The sequence below is a fragment of the Anarrhichthys ocellatus genome, unplaced genomic scaffold (genome assembly GCF_004355925.1).
Source record: "Anarrhichthys ocellatus isolate YVR2014 unplaced genomic scaffold, GSC_Weel_1.0 scaffold6, whole genome shotgun sequence".
In the NCBI taxonomy this organism is placed as follows: domain Eukaryota; kingdom Metazoa; phylum Chordata; class Actinopteri; order Perciformes; family Anarhichadidae; genus Anarrhichthys; species Anarrhichthys ocellatus.
The window spans coordinates 10,892,107-10,912,718 of NW_022280036.1; the positions used below are offsets into that span (position 1 = coordinate 10,892,107).

At 41.7% G+C, this 20,612-nt stretch overlaps 2 protein-coding genes across 7 annotated transcripts in view; both read right to left on the reverse strand.

The window, feature by feature from the left end:
- Positions 1-7,382, reverse strand: part of ext2 (exostosin glycosyltransferase 2) — a 19,207-nt gene extending 11,825 nt beyond the window's left edge. The window contains exons 1-8 of one of the 4 annotated variants that reach the window (XM_031846069.1): positions 7,076-7,382; positions 6,278-6,627; positions 5,951-6,174; positions 5,530-5,619; positions 4,386-4,502; positions 3,946-4,141; positions 3,408-3,547; positions 3,231-3,324 (exon numbers count right to left, since the gene is read on the reverse strand). In XM_031846069.1, the coding sequence (XP_031701929.1) occupies positions 3,231-3,324; positions 3,408-3,547; positions 3,946-4,141; positions 4,386-4,502; positions 5,530-5,619; positions 5,951-6,174; positions 6,278-6,592 (1,176 nt within the window). In that variant the 5' untranslated portion in view covers positions 6,593-6,627; positions 7,076-7,382. Of the gene's footprint in view, positions 1-3,230; positions 3,325-3,407; positions 3,548-3,945; positions 4,142-4,385; positions 4,503-5,529; positions 5,620-5,950; positions 6,175-6,277; positions 7,033-7,059 lie in introns of those variants that run through there. The other 3 variants (XM_031846066.1, XM_031846067.1, XM_031846068.1) reach the window with 3 other exon arrangements.
- A 1,571-nt stretch (positions 7,383-8,953) lies between these two features.
- The window catches only part of dagla (diacylglycerol lipase, alpha), a 31,404-nt gene continuing 19,745 nt past the window's right edge, over positions 8,954-20,612 (reverse strand). The window contains exons 13-21 of one of the 3 annotated variants that reach the window (XM_031846063.1): positions 20,521-20,601; positions 20,138-20,280; positions 19,053-19,121; positions 18,891-18,963; positions 18,209-18,417; positions 16,738-16,864; positions 12,279-12,442; positions 11,976-11,993; positions 8,954-11,511 (exon numbers count right to left, since the gene is read on the reverse strand). In XM_031846063.1, coding sequence (XP_031701923.1) covers positions 10,461-11,511; positions 11,976-11,993; positions 12,279-12,442; positions 16,738-16,864; positions 18,209-18,417; positions 18,891-18,963; positions 19,053-19,121; positions 20,138-20,280; positions 20,521-20,601 — 1,935 coding nt within the window. In that variant the 3' untranslated portion in view covers positions 8,954-10,460. The other 2 variants (XM_031846064.1, XM_031846065.1) reach the window with 2 other exon arrangements.

Genomic DNA, 20,612 nt, shown 5'->3' on the forward strand with positions numbered 1-20,612 from the left:
AGAAAAACGCAGGGACACGGGCGGGGGGCGTGGGGGCGGGGGGGGGGGGGGGGGGGGGGGGGGGGGCAGAAAGCAAACTGTGCTGGCCCAAAGGCCCAGAGCACCACCTTCCACCCTCTCCCAGCGCCTGCAGGAATTTTTATGAGCATGGAAGAAGAGACAGTGAGAGGAAGAGAACCCTTTTACTCCATCTTCCATTTGCAGCATCCAGCCTAGAGTCGACACTTTGTTCCTCTTTTGTTCTACTGACGAATAAAGATGTGTAGCCGCAAATATAGCAACTCTGACCAACTCCATCCACGAACTAACACAAAGTTATTCCACCAGTCAAAAGGAAATTATGGGTAAAGCAAACTAATTATAAACCTGCTGCAAATATTGAGAAATATTGCACACAAACCCAAGAGTCAGGTCCAACATCTATTCCTCTGCAAGTCAAACGAAACAGTGGTCCGATGTAACGCTTGGTTAAACCCGAAATTATCTTCTCATTTCCTCCTAGTTTAGTGAGTACCCCAGCAGCTTCCACTCCTTTGTTGTTTAAAATCATTAAAATAAAAAGGTCAAAGAGATGATCAAAAACTAAGTTCAAAAACTAAGTTCATATTACAGTAGTCTGCATCGCTTTGTTTAACTCGGAGGAAGTTGTCAAGTGCCCCGACAGATGATTCCACCTATAGACCTGAATTGGCACCCAGTGAGCTGTGGACAGAGCGAGGTAATCATTAGTGTTTCTGACATTATCAAAAACAGCAGTGAAACCAAATCTGTTTCAATCATGTGAGCCGCTCACTGGGAATATTAGTTTGCTCCAGATTTATTAGCACTTTACTTTTAACTGTGATCAAAACATCTCTATACTCGCATAAACATACAAGACCTGTGAACAATAATAACCTGGTCTCCCAGGTGTAAATCCGTCCTCATTAGAGGGGCTACAATATAAACTAGCAGGACGTTGGGTCCATGGGGGTCCAGGAACGTGACTGAAGGGCACTGCTTCAGCAGCAGCTTTCATGTGGAAATACAGTGTCGGTGCTAGTTAGAGCCATGACGAGTAACCCAATGACAGGGTGGGATGTAGTCACTTTTGGTACTTCTTTAAAAAGGTCCATAACACAAGATTAGGAGCTATTCGGAGCTATTCGATTGCCTCTCAATAGCTCTCAACATGGTGAAAACCTGAGCCAGTAGCTCACAGCTAACAGCGCTCACAGTCCAAACTACGGCAAAAGTGCTGACAGAGCCAACAGTGTTAACATGAGGGGGGAACCGGAGCCTGGGTGCTCCACTTCCAGAAAACGCTGTAACCACCACATGAGATACCTTCTGCAGTGCAACAAAGAGGTACCCCATAGGACTGTTTACACTTTAGAGCGTCCTGACATGCTCTACATGTATAAATCAGCTGTTCTGCTGGGAGGATACAAAGAAGTTTGGAAGACAGACTGAAAGAAAAAGCTGGTTGAAGCTCAACACCAAGGTAGTAGCAGAGGAACAGTTTAGGAGTAAGTTCAACCATCTTATAGATGCTAATTCAATAAACTAACTATGTTAATCTAATAAAGATCTGTATTGTGTGTGTCTTATTTTGGGGATATGACCTAAACAAGGCTCATGGAAGTCAGAACACAAACACGGGCTCAGTCGTCTCACTTGAGCACGGTCAACATCTCACAGCTGTTTAGTATGTGGCCTTTTAAAATGTGACCTAAATGGATGCTATTACATCATCTCAAAGTTGACAATCAGTTTTGCTGACTACTGATGGTCTACTGATGGTCTATCACAATTTGTCCTGTTCCTGCAGGATGAAGTGAAACTGCACTCATTACATATAAATATTTGAGTGAATTAAAAACACGCTTAAGACTTTACATTTTCTGATGAATTTTCTTTGGAGCAGCAGTATTTTGTTGATACCACAAGTTCTTCCGCCTCCAACTCTTAAAACAATTTTTAAGAAAACCTTAAACTGTACTAAAAAACAGTATTATATGGGTTTTCCTTTCATCAAGTATGCGTAGTGTATTCCTAGTAATCACAGAAGTCAGACCACATGGGAACATAGACAGACATCATGAAAGCAAAGGTTGCTGAGCCCTCTGTTGGCAAAACTAGTGAAATACATCAGCTCAACAACATAAATCAATGTTTAAGCTTTTCTATCCGCTTTAGGCTCTCAGCAAGCATAACAATGCTTTCTCACAGAGACTAGAACTTAAATGAACCCATCCAACAGGGAAGGTGGGGAGCACAACAGCCACCGAATGGTTACAACAGTACAGGACACACATCCTTGCTGAGATGGACTCTACTAAAGTGCCAAATACATCAAATACAATGCCCATTCAGAAATACGTTTCTGTTCCTGCAGTTTTTTCTAGAAGACACCGTTTAGAGAATGTTTTGATCACCATTGTTCTCATAATCTTCAACCATTGTTTGCTGTAGGTGAAAAGGAATCGTGCGATTATTCTTTTTTTCAATAATCATCAATGTGACCGACAGGACATCAAATGCTTTTAGTGTGGTTTTAGAGTGTGGCCTGTGAACAACTCAAGCAAATCCTATAGTATACCATTAGTTTCACTAAGTAAATAGTAAAATCACTTCTGCGGAGAAACCAATTCAACCCATCTGCAGACCATCGGAGCAGCCTGAGGAGCACCGGATGACAGTATCAGACCAATGCTACCAAGTTAGCCGAGTGAGCTTGTTTGGCGTAATCTAACCCCGAGCTCGTCTCTGAGCCCTGGGCCCACGACGTCTGTTTGGCCAGTATAATTAGTAAATGGACTAGAGTTGATACAAGGGAATGAGGAGCAGCTGAACTGCTATACTTCTCTCGCTTTTGTATATTGTGGCTCAATGCAGATATCAAATGGAACGAGAACGTGAGCTGTCTTCACTGCATTTCACTGGAGCTAAAATCAACACAGTTGAGTCGTCTGAAAGCTTTTTAAAATCTAGACTGAGCAAAGGACAAAATTCAAACTTACCAAAAGTAAGGGTGGCATCCAAATTTCTGTCTTTTGCACATCACATACAATTTTATTTTGGTTTCCACTGACTTGCTTGGTTGGTAAATGTGTAGGCATATCTCACACATGACAAGCAAGTGGTCTAACCCCAGTGGCAGCACCTCCAACCACAACGTCAGTCTGAGTTCTCAAAAGAAAACTGAATGTGAGGCACTTTAAGTATGTTTTCTTAAGAGACTAAATTACCTGTCTCTGCATCTCTTCGACTTGTCTGTGAGGAATACTCTTTAGGATGGTGTACATCTCTGATAGCTTCTCCTCTGGAATAACCACAGATGCCCTGCGCAGAAACAGAAACATTACGATTGTGAACCGAAAACGGCCGACTGTCAAATTTGTTTTTCCGAGTGTTCAGTGACTTGCCTTTTCCAGTCGAGTACTTCAGAGAACGGCAGAATGTACGAGTCGGCAAGGATGACGGGGACACAGCCAGCTTGCAGCACATCACTGAGGGCGGCCTGTCCCAAACGCGCCCCCCGCAAAACCACACAGAATGAAGACTCCTGTGGAGACACATTGGGACCAACTCCTTAATAGTACATGTGATTTTGCATTGTACATACAAACTAAAACCAGGCTCTGTTGACTCATTTTCACAGCTGGAGATGTGTTCTAGAACAAAATAACATTTTAAAACCTTGAACTGCATTCGTTTGAGTTCCTGGGTTGTAATTTCTACCTCCCAAAACGTTTCTAATCCCAAGGAAACGCGTATCGAAGGCCCATGAATTAGGTTACGTGGAACTGTAGTACTCATCGTTACTGAGTGGTAAACAGACTGCTCAAACATCTATGCAGCATCGATTCTGTCTATAACAAGCACTGGTTGTTGGTGGCTGACTTTCTTTGTAGTGCATCTTGACACTGTATGACATGGTTTTAATGCAGTCGTGCTTCCCACCTGCAGGATCTGTGGGTAGTCATACACCTGTCCCTTGCAGCAGCGTTTCCGTGCAGAGGCGGCCCCCTGAGAGAGGTTGCTACACTTGTCCAGGAGGAGCAGTGCTTCTCCGTTTTCTTCCTTCAAGCGCTCCACCTCAGCACGGTACTCTCGGTGGATAGCCGTTTGAGAAGACAGAATGAAGTAGCGCCGCGGCCTGGGGGAATGGAGACAGGAGATATGCAGCTGGTTATACTACTTTACTTTGTTGACTTTAAATGACTCCTCGATCAAGAGTGTTGAAAACCACAATTACTTTATTCTATTTAGACATCTATTATAAATATCACAGATCACAATGTTCCCCTGGAGCATTGTCTGTAGAGAAGTTGTTGATGGATAACTTGAGTGAAGTGACTAACAAACGAGATAATACAAGTTAATTTGCGAGATGTGCTCACCCTGGTTGTCTCTCAGGCAGCTCTACTTCCACAGACAGGGGGCTGTACACTGGAATGCTGACATCATAACCTTGTCTGTAGGTCCATGTAGAGAAACCACCTCCAGCCAGCAGCGCTCTGAAACAAACGGCCCAGGATTGTAACAAACACTCTGGGGATTTCAACCGACATGAGCTGCATGAACATCATTTAAAACTCAAACTCATGCATTCATTAATTTGCTTCCTGTGACAACTTTTTGCTACCAGCAATGCTAATGTGAGACATGAAGTGGCATCAGACAAGGCTCAGTGCCCCGGTTAATATATGCAATGTAGTCCACTTGGTGTGTACTTTGGATTCTGGTCTATTCTCAGGCACGGTGAACATAAAGTGGAAACACACCGTCAGTCACACACCTGGTTCTGATGAGGCTCCATACCAAATTGACTCCAGCTGAATGAGCTGAGGAAATTCCTTACAGCTAAAGATAAGTGTTCATTGGCTCAAGGATGTTTTAAAAACCCAACCATCACTATAGCCTACAGGAAATCTTGAGACACATGAGCTCTTCGCTGGCAAATACAACCAGATTTGAAGCATCTCCTCAAGGTCTCTTGAGAATATGTTGTATCGTCACTGCTTGCAAAATATATCTTTCATTTTCATCAAATCATCATTCTTAACACTTCATAAATGACTGCATTTAAAATGCTAGCTAAACTATATATAAAAACTATAAACTATAAATATATATATATATATATATATATATATATATATATATATATATATATAAATCCATTGTAGTTTGAAAATGAATGTATTACAACCAGGAAACAATGATTTATCCTTTGATTTCTACCTACAAGAGGGAAGTTGCTGACAAGAATCCTGAAAACATGCTTTCCTCCACTCTGGTGTTGTGAATAAAATGTGTACTTTTAGATCATTTTTAAGCTTTCAATGTTTGAATTGACTGTAGTACTAGAACAGTTGATGGCACTTTTTTGGTTAATAAAATGTATGCACCAAACCTATCCTTTAAATAGAAGATCAATAATCCCAAAATATGACTTTTGTTGAACATATTTCCATTAATTTCCATCCAGATTATAGTGAACACTACAATATTGAGATGGCTTTCAAGGTGTACAGTAGCTACCTGTCTCTGGGAACATCCAAAGCAGTATTGTAGTCTGGAGGGCCGCCGGGTAACATGTTGAAAAGAAGGTGATTCATCCCTTTGTCCCATCTACCAAAACATACACAAGATTAGTGCTGGAGGAATACATTAACTAACAGATTATTTAAATAGAAAGTTAAATTAGTGTTTTAAGCAATCATCAAACAGTCACATTTTATTGCACTTTTTATTAAAAATATTCTATATTTTTGACCGTAGATACATCTTTAAGGGATTAAAATGCTACATTTGAGATTCAACACCAGTGACAACACAGATATTAAAGTAATTTGAGAGTAAGAAGTTCATAAAAAGGGCTAGCAAAGGGCGAAAGAGAGAAACTCTACTGCACAGTTAAATTTGAGCAAGACAACAACTATTTTCTAGCGTAAACATTTACCTGGGTAGCATTGCCAGAGCCTGGGCAGTCTCTCTGATACGCAGGGAGTTCTGGTTCAGCACATCAGTGGATGGGACAAAAAGACAAGCCCTAGTGACATCGTCAGTGTAAAAGTCACTGTCAGAGATGGCACTGAGCAGGTCATTGTACTCTCGAGACAGTCCAGTGCTGCTGATGGGAACCCCCAATTCATCCACAAACTTCTGCAGAGGGTAGATGTACACCTACAAAAAGCACCCATGTCAACAATGGGGCATAATGAAATGATATGCTGACTTTGTGTAAGCTCAGTGATGTGAGGGTTGTTGTTTTTAAGAGACGGGTTACCTTGATTCTGTTTTTAGGATTGTAGCCACATCTGTACACGTCAAAGCAGGTGTGCATGCGACAGCTGAGGTCCCCCCTCTCAGGAATCGGACTGGAGACGGGGAGGCGGACCAGAGGTGCCTCGTGAACACTGCGTTTATCAAGGGTCCAGTCAGCTGCGGACTCGATGGAGTGGGGCCAGAACTGAAACATCCCGGTGGCGATGAGTCCGAGCAGCACCACGGAGAAGAGCGTGATGTAATAAATGCGGTGCTTGGTTTTCATCCGCGGGATAAGAGCAGGGCCCCGCGAGCTGTATTTCCCCGAGGCATACATGGCTGACGGACAGATCTCCTGATCAATGACAGCTTCTGTGCACCATGAAGTACAGTCTAACGTTACCCTAGAACAAAAAGTAAAAAAGACTCGTACTGCAGAGAATGTGGTACAACGATACGGTCACGGTCCCCCCAAATCTCAGTATATATATGTTAGCTAACATTACCCAGTCACAATAAACAGTTGTTGAAATGATTCTGATTTCAAGGCCTTTTAACAAATTGATGAGATAACACTAACTTAATTGGGAATTGTCAAACAACAGCGAAGACAACAGTAGAGTGACTTAACGTAACTAGGAAGTTGACTTGGCTAACCGCAGCTAACCTAGTAGCTAGCTGACACTAGCTAAATAAACCAACTGTGTAAACATTCGTGCTAACTTGACTCAGTAACGTCAGCTGAAATAATTAAACATTTTAAAACGACCACAGAAGAGGAAACTTCAAACGTTAAACATGTACCTTATGTTTAACTCACCGAGGCGCCTAATGGAACGGGGTGTTACAGTTCAGGCTTAATTCATGGCAACTGTTCGAAAACAGGCTACACTTGTAAATACAGTGCTAATGCTAACCTAGCATCACGCTAACGCTAGTGCTACAGGAAATCTTTCAGTGGTAGTCACTCTTCTTCGCTCTGACATGCAATTCAGTGACTCAGGATTTAGATACTATGCTTCCCTCTGGTGGGAGTGAAGGTATACTGACACATGTTTTACCAATATAGTATTGCACAGTACAATATTGTTTTTAATCCTTTTACTTGTCATACATTTATACTTCATAGAAGGAGAAGTATTTGCATTCGTAGTAGCTTGTTAAGTCTAAAATCAAAGAGAGAGATGTACCAATTGTTCAATGGCCTTTGGATCTAATCTGGTCCAAGGTGTGTCACTGGTGTTATCAAATAGACACCTGCAATCCACAGTGTTGTTTCACCCACGCAACCTTCATGAAGCTCAACACTAGATTTCCTTCTTATCAAAAACAATTCATAATACTTAAATATAGCTCAGAACAACTCAACAGCTGTACTCAGCAGTCCTAAAACACATTCGTAACATCTAAAGCACAATCTTTTTTTCAGGAGGGGTTTATTTGGCAAAATCTACTTCAAAGTACAGTCCTTCATGTATCCATGGTACTTGATATCAACATTCAGTAGTTTAAACAAGTTAATTGCCTCAATCTTCCTACAACATACATTATCTTTTAGGAGAATTATACTCCTATTATACTCTTATTAATATACTAAGGCTAAACTGTATCTTAACAATGTGGGGTAAACAGTTTAACCCAGAAAACCTGAGACATCAACGACAATTTGTGGCTCATTTAAATAGCAGCCATCCGAATGCAAACAACAGTAAATTAGTAATACATGATAAAATATATATGACAGAAATTCTAGTTATTTTCATGGTTTGTAGTTTATTCCATTACAGGCAGGGCAGTGAGGGATTAAATACATTCTTATCGTGGGGCAGGAAAGGAGGGGAAGCAAACCAGGTAAACATGGACAAGACATAGTTGAATTATTCTTCTTTCAATATAGACCAATTTGTAAATCTGCCAATAGTTTGAATAAATAACTTTCAGATTAAGTCAATACTGATATCTTTTAATATATTCATTGTTTTCATATTGTCATATAGTGGTTTTCTGCGTGACTATTGGAATTCATCTTTTTTTCTTTACATCTGCATACATAATTACACATAGAACATGGTGCTGTACACATCATGGCAGAAAGTATTATAGTGCTTTCTTTCAGCAGTGTTTTAGTGTATGACCGGCTGCAAGCAGAGTTACCGAAAGTAGGAAATTGCGAGCCCAACCTTGGTGTATCTTGTGAGAGTCTACTGGGACTGGCAGCATGACTTGAGTAGTGTCAGACTGTAAACTGGCTGGAACTGTCTGCTGTGAGTAATCACAGCAAGTCTTAATCCAAATAGAGAGACTGTGCAGATCACTATGGTGACTCCAGGCTTGACGGTGGCACTGCACCAGAGGTCACCTGTGAGCAGGCTGTCACTCTGCAGTATGTCTCACCGACCATGAAACATTTGTAAAAAGAGCATATTGTCACCATGCCATGGCAGGATGTCAAATACTGTTCAACTCGGACAGAAAAAAAAAAAAAGCTGAAATATAGAACTCCTTACATTTGAGGAAAGTCTAAAAAGTTCCCCACACTGTCCCTAAAAAACTGAGATAAAAACCACTAACATCAAACCAATCTGTTGCAAGAGCAATAAGGATAATAATACCATCAAATATAGCAATAAAAGTGATAACAACATTAACGGTAATAAATAATGCAAATTGTGAGCCACCTGTTACACACAGAGTGATATGGAAGATTGTATGCCACATACAGTATTTAGAATTGGCATACGTGACGTTTGAGCCCATTCATTCATTCAGTCCATCGAGGATGTTTGAGATGAACCACATTAAAGGGAAGCAAACGCCTTGACGTCCAAGATGACACCTTGAGAACAAGAGAGATGAAATCCTGGGACATTTTTAGAATACACAGTTTGGTCCTGTCTGGTGACCCAGGCGTTTCAAAAGCCATATATTATAATTTCTGAACATGTTTCGATCTTATTTACTGTGACTCAATGACAAGACATTTCTATACCAGCCATGCTACGATGAAATGCATAAAGTATGCTTACTCTGACCTGGGCACATTGTTAAGAGCTCTCCAAAGAGAACGGTACAGTAGGTATGAGACTAGGACGACTATTAGCAAGTTATTATTATCATTGGTTCAAACCCAAGGTACAGAGGTTGTGTTTTCCAAATGAAAGCCATGGCAGTGTTTTAAGGTCAGGGTAGCATTTCTTCCGTGGTGTTGCTGTGTAACAGTCTACACGGGAACCAACAGAATGGGAAGGAGATAATGAACTTAGCTTGTGTTTAAATAAAGCAATATCCATATACATATACAAAACTACATCTCATAAATACATTTGGCATACAATGTATTACATTTTTTGGCAAATATTTTGGGGGTAAATTGAGCAATATGTGTGCAAGAGTGTCCAAATGTCAATCTAAGTGGTTTCTTGACATTTTCTCTTTAAAAATAAAGACAAAAACAAAAACCTTCATGCACTATAAAGAGTAACCAAAAGACTCAAAAACATCCATAGGTGTCTGTAATAACTTTGTCACAATCACTACATTTTTAAGACACATGAATTCTCACCAATGCAACATACTTACTCTCTTTCTCAAAGTCAATTATTTGTGGACCTGAGGAACATTTCATAATGTCTTCTCACTTCTATTGATTGATGAATATGTCCATCTTCACATTCCTGATTTGAAAAAATAAAATGAAAGAAAAGCTGGACAAGATTTCCGGAGCTGCTGAGGGTGCAGGAAGTTCTACAAGGACACCAACCCAGATGATGTGCCTATGCTAACCTCTTCTACAGTGTTAGTTTTTGAATCCCTGCTCAGTAAAGTATTCTCCCTTTGATTTTGTTAAGTTGGGGAACTGATGTAATGCTGACGCGTCCCTACGTGGGTGAGACGACATTGTTTTGGAATGCCATTGTGAAGCTACAGTTATTTATATTCACCCGAAAGCAGTACGGCCCCCTGGCATGCAGAGAGAGGTATCTTTTTTTCTTAGTCATTGCAATAGTGTGAAAATGCTATAAACAGCGTTCACCGGGGACACCTGAAGAATGGAAATAGTTTGTATGTTGGTCCGTCAAGTTCTGTCATTGGATTTCTGATGAGTGACTGCATTCCGTCGCATGCACGTACTGTGATATGTTTTACATTTTAAATGACTGCACCTGTCAATCTAGAGCAAAGGACACTGGAGTCTCGGGAGCACACTACACCATAGATGATAGTGTGTTCTCTTCAGGACAGTGGCAAGGGCTAGAGGTTCGTATGGAGTGCATGGCTGGCAGGGCGCCCTCGCCGGGGGAAAGGTCGTTGAGCTCCTCAGACGACGAGAGAGGGAAAGAGGGGGACAAAGAGATGCCTGAAGAGGGGTCAGCAGATCCAGCAAAAGTGCGTGGGGGCTTGGGGACGAGGTTAGGCTCCAGTGTTGCTCTGGCCAGAAGTTGTTTGTCATCCAACGGCTGTCCATCTACCAGACACTCTCCCTGTCCAAAAGAGCCCCGGCCTGACTCGGACTCCCCGTCAGACAGCTCCAGAGGTGGTGAACTGCTGCCGTCCAGTCTGAATAAAGAGTCTAAGTACTGGGCGAACTCCAGCACTGCCTGGCTGGGGTTTCCATTGGATAGTTGGGGTGGAGGAGTAGAAGCTGCCTGTCTGGTCTCTGCACTTAACTGTTTCTCTGCTGTCTCCAGCTCCCAGTCTTCATTATCTCTATCTCTAGAACCAATCTGTGGGCTGAGGGGAGCGATAGGAGTGCTCCCTGGGCTGTAGACACCAGGCATCTGTTGGTGATCCCCATCAGGAAGAATTTCTCGGTTGACGCTCTGATTTAGCAGAGCTGGGGAATGGTTTCCACTGTAGTGAGATGTGGCAGGAGACAGCTGCATGGATCTGGATTCCAGTGGGGTAAAGAAGGGCCCAACCTCACCCAGGTGCTCTGGCGTTTCCGGGCAGAGGCAGTCAGCAGCCAGTAGTTCAGTGCGAGAGCTGAGAGACGGGTTCTCCTCAGGGATCGGGGCATCCAAAGGGAACGGGAGGCTGCTCAGCAGTGGCGAACCCCTTAGCGCAGCCGAGGAGCGCCGAGAATCCAGACTATAGAGGGATTCGGCGTCTGAGAGACTCTCCATGACAGCCAAAGGTGCTTTGCGGTCCCTCAGCTCCACTGCCAGGCGCTCCCGTGTTCCACGCAGCACTACAGGCACTGGAGGAGGAGGGCACTCAGAGAAACCATCCAGAGATATTTCAGACTGGGCACACGAACTAGAGGAGAGGAGAAGAAGGGGTTGGAGAGTGGAGGAAGGGAGAAGGGGTCCAAAATACAAGACAGACATGAAAAACGGGTCAAAACAACTTACGGAGGGTTAAAGAAGAGAAAAGCGGGAATGTGTTAGTATGTAAATCATATCTAGATTCTACAGACTAGGTGGACACCAGCAACACATTACATAGATGGAAGGAAGAGGAGAGAAAAGGAGAGACTGGGAGGCCAGGAGTGTATCCTCGTGCTCTTGTATTTAGTGTCTAATACAGGAGAGAAAACATCCCAATTCAACCATTATTAGGAGGAGTTCACACTGACTTTGGACAGGGGCTAAACCAGAGGGGGCGAGGTGGGAACTGAATACTACCATACGTTGCAACTGCTCTGTGGTCAGACAGCGTGCATGCGTGCATGAGAAAAGGGAGCACATTATGCAGAATTAGTATTAGCATGCATTGCTTACCGTAACAATGTTTTTTGTCTTGTTTTATTAAAACCAAAAGGAACAGACAGAAAGATGATTTTGAGAAAAACAATAAAGTAGCAGTTAGTAGCAGTAGTATTGTTTAGTGTCTGCTAGAAAGTTGAATTAAAATCAGACATATCCTCATGATTATCCCTACAGTTTAGGAAGAGGTTTTGAAGAGGCTGCATTATATATCAAGTTAGAGGGGAAACTCAATATAGAGAGGATCAAACAAACTGTTTTATATATATGTATTTTTTAATGCTCCAACACACCCACAGTGGTGCCTGGTGTACTAACCGAACACTGCTGTTCCTGCGGTGATGGGTTGTAGGCACCGGCTGCTGAGTTGTTGATGTATCCACGAACATGCTCTCTGGGTTCAAGTCCACTTCTGTGGGGCTCACCATGATCTTGGCTGCTGACAGCAAAGCGGTTTTGCCTTTGTTGTAGTTCTCCAGCACCTGTCACAAGCACAAAGGTGTACAGACACGTGACTTGACCGATAAAAGCACGGTGAGAGCAAGAGAGGAGGGAGGATGTGCATTGAGAATCCACATGAACAGAATAATAACTACATCAAGTAGAAATGACTTAACTGCTGGAGTAAAACAAGACATTCAAACGATTTAGCTTGCTTGCTTAGTTTTGAAGACCAAAAAATGTTTTTTCTATGCTATTCTCCAAAAAAAAACTGGATGCAGAGGAATCTCAAATGTCTGACAGAATTAAGATATATATATTTTTTTAAATCTTTAAAAAAAAACACATTGCTTCTTGGTCAACAGGTGGGATAATAATAAAAAACAGGTTTAGATAAATTCTTAGATTGATGTATAAACTTCTGGCCATTAATAGTTTGGAGATCATCAACACACACACACACACACACACACACACACACACACACACACACACACTTCTACTAAATCTATATTCAACCCCAGATATGATTACATATATTATTATAGTGTTAAAAAAGAGGCACAGTGTTGTCCAGATAAATGTAAGAGTAGTCTAATAGTGAGCCATCACCTACTCCATCTGACAATAAACACCCACAATGGAGTCATGATGCCTGAGCAAGAACTATGCAAGACCTACAATATGATAAATAGATGGTAAAACATTAGATAACTGTGTAAGCAACTCTGACAACATACAAGAAACACTCTGTCCCACAAAATGTTAACGGTGTTGCGTTAATAATAGTTAAAAATGTGAGGAGAACAAACACTAACAGCAAATCACATCAACACACGATTACATGTATTTGGTTTACTTTAATGAGTTTAAACACTTGGTGGAAGCACATCATGATATGAAAACAAGTAGAGCAGTGAGACAACATGAAAACACAAAAAAAACAACAACATACAATTCATGCGACAATGGAAGATAAAATGGCAACAGATAAGTTGAAATGAATGTAAACAAAGACTGAAAATTAGAGGGACAGAAGCCCTTTAAGTTAAAAATGCCATTAAAACAAACATGCTTATGATGTTTGGGTTATGCAGATGTATCACACAAAACATGAAGACGTTACATGGGTGAGTGTGTCCGATGATACATGAGGACAAGATTTCTGTGAGTGATAAAACTGCAGCAAATATTTGGCACCAACAATATCAAAATATCACCTGCACTTGTAGCCACAATGACTAAACAAAGCATGAGACTGCAGATTGAGTACCCAGAGACAGAAATCTATACTTAAAAGTTCATCCTTGGAGTTTTCCATTATTCAATAATGTACTGCAACCCCTACAGCCATAGACTCACATGACATGTATAATTTATGAAAGCACATTTTGACTTGGCAATATAAAATGCATGGTGGAGAACATTAAAATATAATTCCAGTAATCAGCCCTCCACTGTAACAAGTTAGTAATAAGAGAAAATTATGAATTTGCTAAGATTCGTTGAGCATCAATTTAGCAGCAGAGCAGTGGAGACGAGCCGAATTCTCCATATTGAATCATTTGTCCCCCCTTGTTACTCCATCTGCTGCTGATGAGTAATTGACAATTTCTTGAAGGGATTATTGAGGAAAGGCTAAATGTGTGCTTTCAAAAGGCAAAAAGGGAGAAGAGAAGAGCTGCAGCTACTGGAAAACCCTGCCAAGAAGGAAGAAAGAGCAGTTAATGTGGAAGAAATTAGGTTACCATGGAAACTTTGTGCATACAAAGAAAACTTGTTAGCTTGAGAAACGGGGTTAGCAGGTTCATACCACAGCACTTCAGCAAATGTACGGTGGCTGTGAGAGGAATGGAAGAGAATGAAGGGTTGATTTAAGGAAAGCTGGAGGGTGAATGTCATTAACAAGAGAAAGAGTGCAGGTGGGTTTGGACGTATCATGCAGGGTTGTAAGACTCCACATTTTAAAAAGGGATTATTCTGGTACAGTTATATGCACCATAGGCTGGTGATGTATTCCAGGGGCTACTTAGTGATGACATTTACCTCATCACGGTGTTGTCATGTATACAGATTCCTTGCCTCAACTTGCTTTGTGATGGCATCTGGACTACTTGCCTGGACTTGTGGCACCCAGTCACCAGTTTTTATGTGCAAGTGGAAAGAGCAAATGGAAGTCTTTGCGCAGCAAGAGAGAACATGTTCACAGTTTCACTTAACTGTTGTATCAGTTGAGCTGCGTTGCATCAGTCTTTTGTGACTTCTTTTAGTGGAGGAACTGTCAGGCTCTCTCCACCTCATCTATGGTCACTTTTTAAATATTAGTACCTTTTAAGAAGGCCTTTCTTCAAGAAAACCAACACCAAACCCTGAGTTTTAACATCAGGCAAAATGTTTCTCCCGTTACACCTCATGGGCACGACGTCACGTCATGAGTCTGGCCACAGTATTAAAAGCAACACTGACCGTTTTAAAATGTTCCACGATAAATTATTCCTTTCACAGATTCGACTAGATTGTTAAACGTGTTTTTGCTGAGAAGCTAATGAGGGCCAAGTCAAATACTGGGAAGTCATTAAGTCTATACAAGAGTATCATAGGGACTGTTCTGCACTTGTAAACTACAGACTTCATGTTTTTGGAAAGAGCTATGCGATATTACTATCTTCAGGGGATCATTTTCTATCTGAGCACAGTTAGACTCATCAGATGGGATTTCAGAAACGGGAGCAGCAATCACATCTACGCCAAGGTGAGAATCGGCTGGATCGGATTGGGTTTGTGGTGGAATACATGAATCATCTCCAACTGAGAGGGCTCCTGAGTGAGAGTTGGAAGGACTATTAGACATTGAACGGACAGACACCGAGCACGGCTGTGAGGCAGAAGTACAGTCTGACAGAGGAGGAGAAGGAGGAACAGACTCAGCATCTGAAAAAGAGGAAGAAGCAACGACAGACAGAGGGACGGAGACAGCCTCGGTCCCTGTGAGGGAACCAGTGAAAGACGCATCAGTGTTGGCGGGAAGGGAGGAATCAGAGGGAAGAGGACTAGAGTTAAATTCTGTTTGCGAGGTTATGACCACAGTGGTATTGTTGGTGGGTTGATTGGCTTCCAGTTCTTCCGGTCCTGAGTTTTCCTGCTCAGACACGAGACATAATGGTTCCAGTACCTGCAGAAACACCAGAGGTATCATACTACAGACTAGGTACAGCAGACGTACACACACACACACACACGCACACACACACACACAGAGCACTGATAACCATCCATCCAGAGACATAATGACACAAGGCTGAGCCACAAAAACAAATGCAAAAAACCAAGTAAAAAACACAAAAAAGTGCACTCCCCACAGTGGATCCGTCCCATGCAAACATACACGTCAATACCCTGTTATCACAACAGATGTTCAATGCCCGTGAAGATTACTAATAAAGACCACCATCAAACCAGGAGTGAGCAGCCCCCATGCTTTGAAACTGGAAGAAAAAACAAGGTGAGGTGAGTTATACGTTAATGAAGGGTCGCATGCATACATTGACCATAAAGTAAGAGTCAATCTTACAAAACCCTCAAAGAGATTTTTTAACTGAACACTTAAGGAGCATACCATTGAAAAGAGCATCACTGGAAACATAATGTTTTTATTCTGTCTTTGCAGTAGTGTGGTTTTTGAAATAAATCACTTCAACTTATTTGACAATTGTCTCTTTGATCGCTGCGATGTTCAATCATAAGATGGGTAGATGTAAAGGCCTAAGAGATAATAAATGTATCACCCATCTGTAAATAAGTTTTCTTTAGTAATCTCAAAGTTCCTGCCAGGCATAGATGCCAGAAAGATTTCACTTCTATTACTGATAATAACTGAAACCCTCTGTAGAAGAACAGATGCATAACTGTAGAACATTTATAGGGCTGTGTGGCTGGATAACCACTAGATGTTGTAGTTTCTATTTACGGAGAAAGCAGGGTGAAGTTTTGACCAAACATACAAAGTGGAACCATATTAAATGTCCATCTATGACTCCAAACATTTCTGTTTTGTCATACTACTCTAGACGAACCTCTTAGCCTCAGGTGCTGAGTTTCAGATCTCTAGCTTTAGTTAAAAAAAATCTAATTTTTGGCATCCCCTTTATGAACAATTTTTAAAAATATTCGTGAATGTATTTTAATCTTTAAAGTTAGAGACGATTCACACACACACTCATCATCCACCAATTCAGTTATCCAGTGCTGGAAATCATGAGTGACACTTAAAATGAATTTCACCACCATTTAAACACCCCCTGCCAAATCCATCTGCATGCACTCAGATAAAACAGACCTTGTTGAGACCCTCCATCACCATGTGGGGCATGTGCTCATTAAGCATGGCAGGTGATATGATGACCTCATCGAAGGCCTTGTTGTCTCCCCACAGGGCTGAGTAGGTTGGCTCCTCCTGGCCACAACTACAGTGAAAGAAAGAGAGTCTGTCAATCCCGGTGAAGTACAAAGTGAACACACATGTTGATTTAGCAACAGCCTGCCTCATTATCCTAGTGGGAGAAGCATAATCCAGGCTGTGACACCACTGAGTGGAATATTTTGTGACAGACTTTGGAAATTAGCTCATTTTAGAAACCAGAAAAGACACACAAGTCTGAGCAAAAAGCTCACTAGCTGCATATGGCAAACTATAAAATAGGATGAAGAGATAAGACGACAAAGACAAACTAACTTTATTTATTTTAACCATTATTAGACATCATGGATATGTTTGGTCATTGTTTGGATAAACTGGCCAAACCACTTCTGCCCCATGGTTTTGCACCAGCTTGCAGAAGGTGGTTAAATATTTCAAGGCTACTTGTTTCTGTCTGATGGCCAGACACACACACACACACACACACACACACGCACACACGCACACACACACACACACGCACACACCATCACTGCAGTAGCAGTAAACTGCTACAGGCCAGAGATCAGATTGTTGCACCTCCATGGACTTCCTTTGAGTTAATTGGCTTCCAGTGGTGGTTTGAAATGCGACCATCGGTGACCTTTGATTGTGTTATAGAAGCCACAAACACTTCGACCGCACTAGACAGTGTTATCTATCTAAAGATAAACAACAGTTATTACCATCTCACATCACAGAGAACTCTTCTATCTGTTTTAAGATATAGAATGACATCCATCTGTTATTAATGTGTGTTCTGGCCTTAGATAACAGCACAGCTGATGGAGGATGTTTGATACCGGTGTCTAACAGAATCAGAATCATCATTTAATTAACTTTAAACATTATTGATAAAATATTTACATTTCCCCTTTAAATATTTTCCACACAGTACATTAAACAAACTAGGTATGAAGAAACGTGTATAAGAGATGGGAAGATTATGAAATAAAATATAATATTAAGACAGCACAGCAGCAAGTGCATACAGAGGGGTAGGGGAGCGGCATGTGACAATCTGTAAACACACGCTGTCCCCAGTATGCAATGTACACCTTCTCCCACTGAGCTGCCAGTTCTTTTGTGTCACAAGTGTGAAACAATGTACACTAAAATTGGCTTTGAGATACCTGTGTCCACGCATCAGTTACACAACCACTTCACCATTTGTGCAGTGGAGTTGTGTGGTAAAAGTGTATGTTCTATACAAAGACAAGCTTTAAGGGGCAATACCACTCAACTGATGACTGATCTCGCTGCTGGAATCTTACGGCGGTGAAACAGTGACAGTAAAAAAAAACAACATTTGGGGGATTTAGTTGCTGTAATCTACAGACAATTTTCTCACTATGACTCTGGAGGATGGTTGTGCACCACATGGATGATCCTGCCAGGAGGGTAGAGGGGGGTGGAGGCTGAAAGGGCAATGCTGAGGTCACTGGGGTGGAGCCACAGGCGACTGCTGGGGGGCGCTGCTGGCTGAGACTGAGGATCATCATCCTCTACTGGAAGCTCTGATTTGGGGATGCATTTGGTGCCTCCCGCAATGATCCTCCACTGTTGCAAAGAAAAATGCGTTTTAGTTACGCAACATGACTTCCGAATCTAAATATATCTTCTGCACATTGTATGTGTTTCTGCAGCAGCCAGGGGTCAACTCAATGAAGCTTGAATTACAGCAGAGATACCGTGCCTGCAGTGTTGTGAGAGGTTGTGCGGAAACCTGCAGTTTATTTTAATCAGCCAGGGAAAAACTTGGAAATCAATGCTGAAGTGTGATGCTACTGCGTTTATGTAGTTGGTTTAGATGGGTGGACATGCAAATATGTTGTCACTCCGATGACTATTTAATCATTCATTAGTATTTGTATAGCAGAGATGTGTTTTTTGTCAATAGTCCATAAAGCATTCCCCCAAATGATGACGTTCTTAACAAGACCAGATGGCCTATTGTATCAGTTTCCTATTTTGTTCTTTTTGATGTTTACACAGTGCAGCAGGTCTTCTACAGTGTCATGAGATCAACTCACCTTTGGCTTGTTACTTTTCTGCAAGACTTCCAGAAGGTGGCGTCGGAAACCCTCCAGTTGTGACAGGCCGAGCCTACGAGAGACCAGCAGATGTGTCTAATGTGGTAGTACTGGAGCAAAGTAAAGTTAACCACAGTACACGGGACATAGTAGAAGAGATACCTTGGTACCAGGTCTTTTCCTAATACCACTGATGTGACAAACTCTTTGGAGTACTCCATGGCATCCTCACTAGGTAAATAAAAGAAAGAAACCGGTAAACGATGTGAACACGACATGTGGAAAGAGTTAAGGGTGTGACCTGTGAGGAAACTCTCTGAACACATTTCTAGCTCACACTTCAAACAAACATTTGTTTTAAGTTACTCAGATAATGGAATACGACACACAGTTAACTATTCTACATCAAGTATTTAGGGAAGACTTTGATCTGGCCAAATGCACAAGAAGCCCCACATATGTGTCGTCACTAATTCTGCTTTCTGGACATCTGGTGGCTTGAAGGCCACAGCATATGATTTAGATCATTATCATACTCAGATCATTCAAACACATGAATTTGTAAGGTTTTATTCCATTGTTTCCTATATTTTGTCACCCATCTTGTATCTTCTGACCGAAGTCTGACAGATTAACTTCAATAAAAACATCAAAGGTGCACTGCAGCATTTAGTTATCTCTTGGTACAGACTCTCGTCCTCAAATCATTTTGGGATGACTTAAAACCTCTAATTCATACATTATTTTGAATGAGGTGTTCAAATAAATAAATGATTAAGGTGCATAATACAAATTGATTCCAGGGGACCTTTGTTGCAGGTGATACACCCCCACCCCCCCCTCACAAAAATGGCAAAAGAAAACACCATCACATTGCTCACGCTGTCATGTTTAGTCTCCAGTGTAAACACAGCAGGGACCATTTAAGGTGAACTGAAAATTCTCAACTCTGTAGAGCAAAAATATTTATATCAGGTGTGGTATCATGCTGAAGTTTAGCAGTGATGTGTACTGAACAACAGCTACAGGCTTCAGTAAACAGCTATAACCTGCGACGGTGCTCTGGTATGAAACGGTCAAACTTGGGTTAAACATGCGTGGGATTTATACACATTAACATGGGATTTATACATGAAAGTGGCAAACAGGCTTTTACTGACTTCCTGCACGATGCAGTCAAACTGAGCGACTGATCTTGTCTTGAACAGCCTTGTGTACATCCAGTAAACACACACAGATGGACTCACCTAAAAAGGCCACCAGGTGGAGAGTAAGAGTAGCAGTGAAGTGTGGGATACTGAGGTCTCAGTAGGAAGGAGAGGATAGCAGCAGTGCCTGCACCCAGAGAATGGCCGACTATCACCAGCCCGTAGTGCATGGTGCCCTTGTTCTGTGAGAGAAGGCCAGAGTCATTACACTTACAACAGCACACTTTTGTAACCACAGTGAAGATAATCACTTCAACAAACTGCCTCAACTGCTATTTGCAGACTGCTTGGTATAGAGTAGGGTCAGTGTACTGTTGCACAGCTAGCGTAGCCTTGAATAAAGTACTACAGTTCAGAGTGACAATTAGGGAAAATGTTCATTATTGATTGCCATGATTTATAAAGTATACTAAGTGGTGTACCAAGTCTCTTCCGAAGGCTTGTGACAAGATCATTTCCTGCTCCAGTTTCTTCTTAATGTATTCTGCTGAGTAAACCATCCCCTATGAGTGAA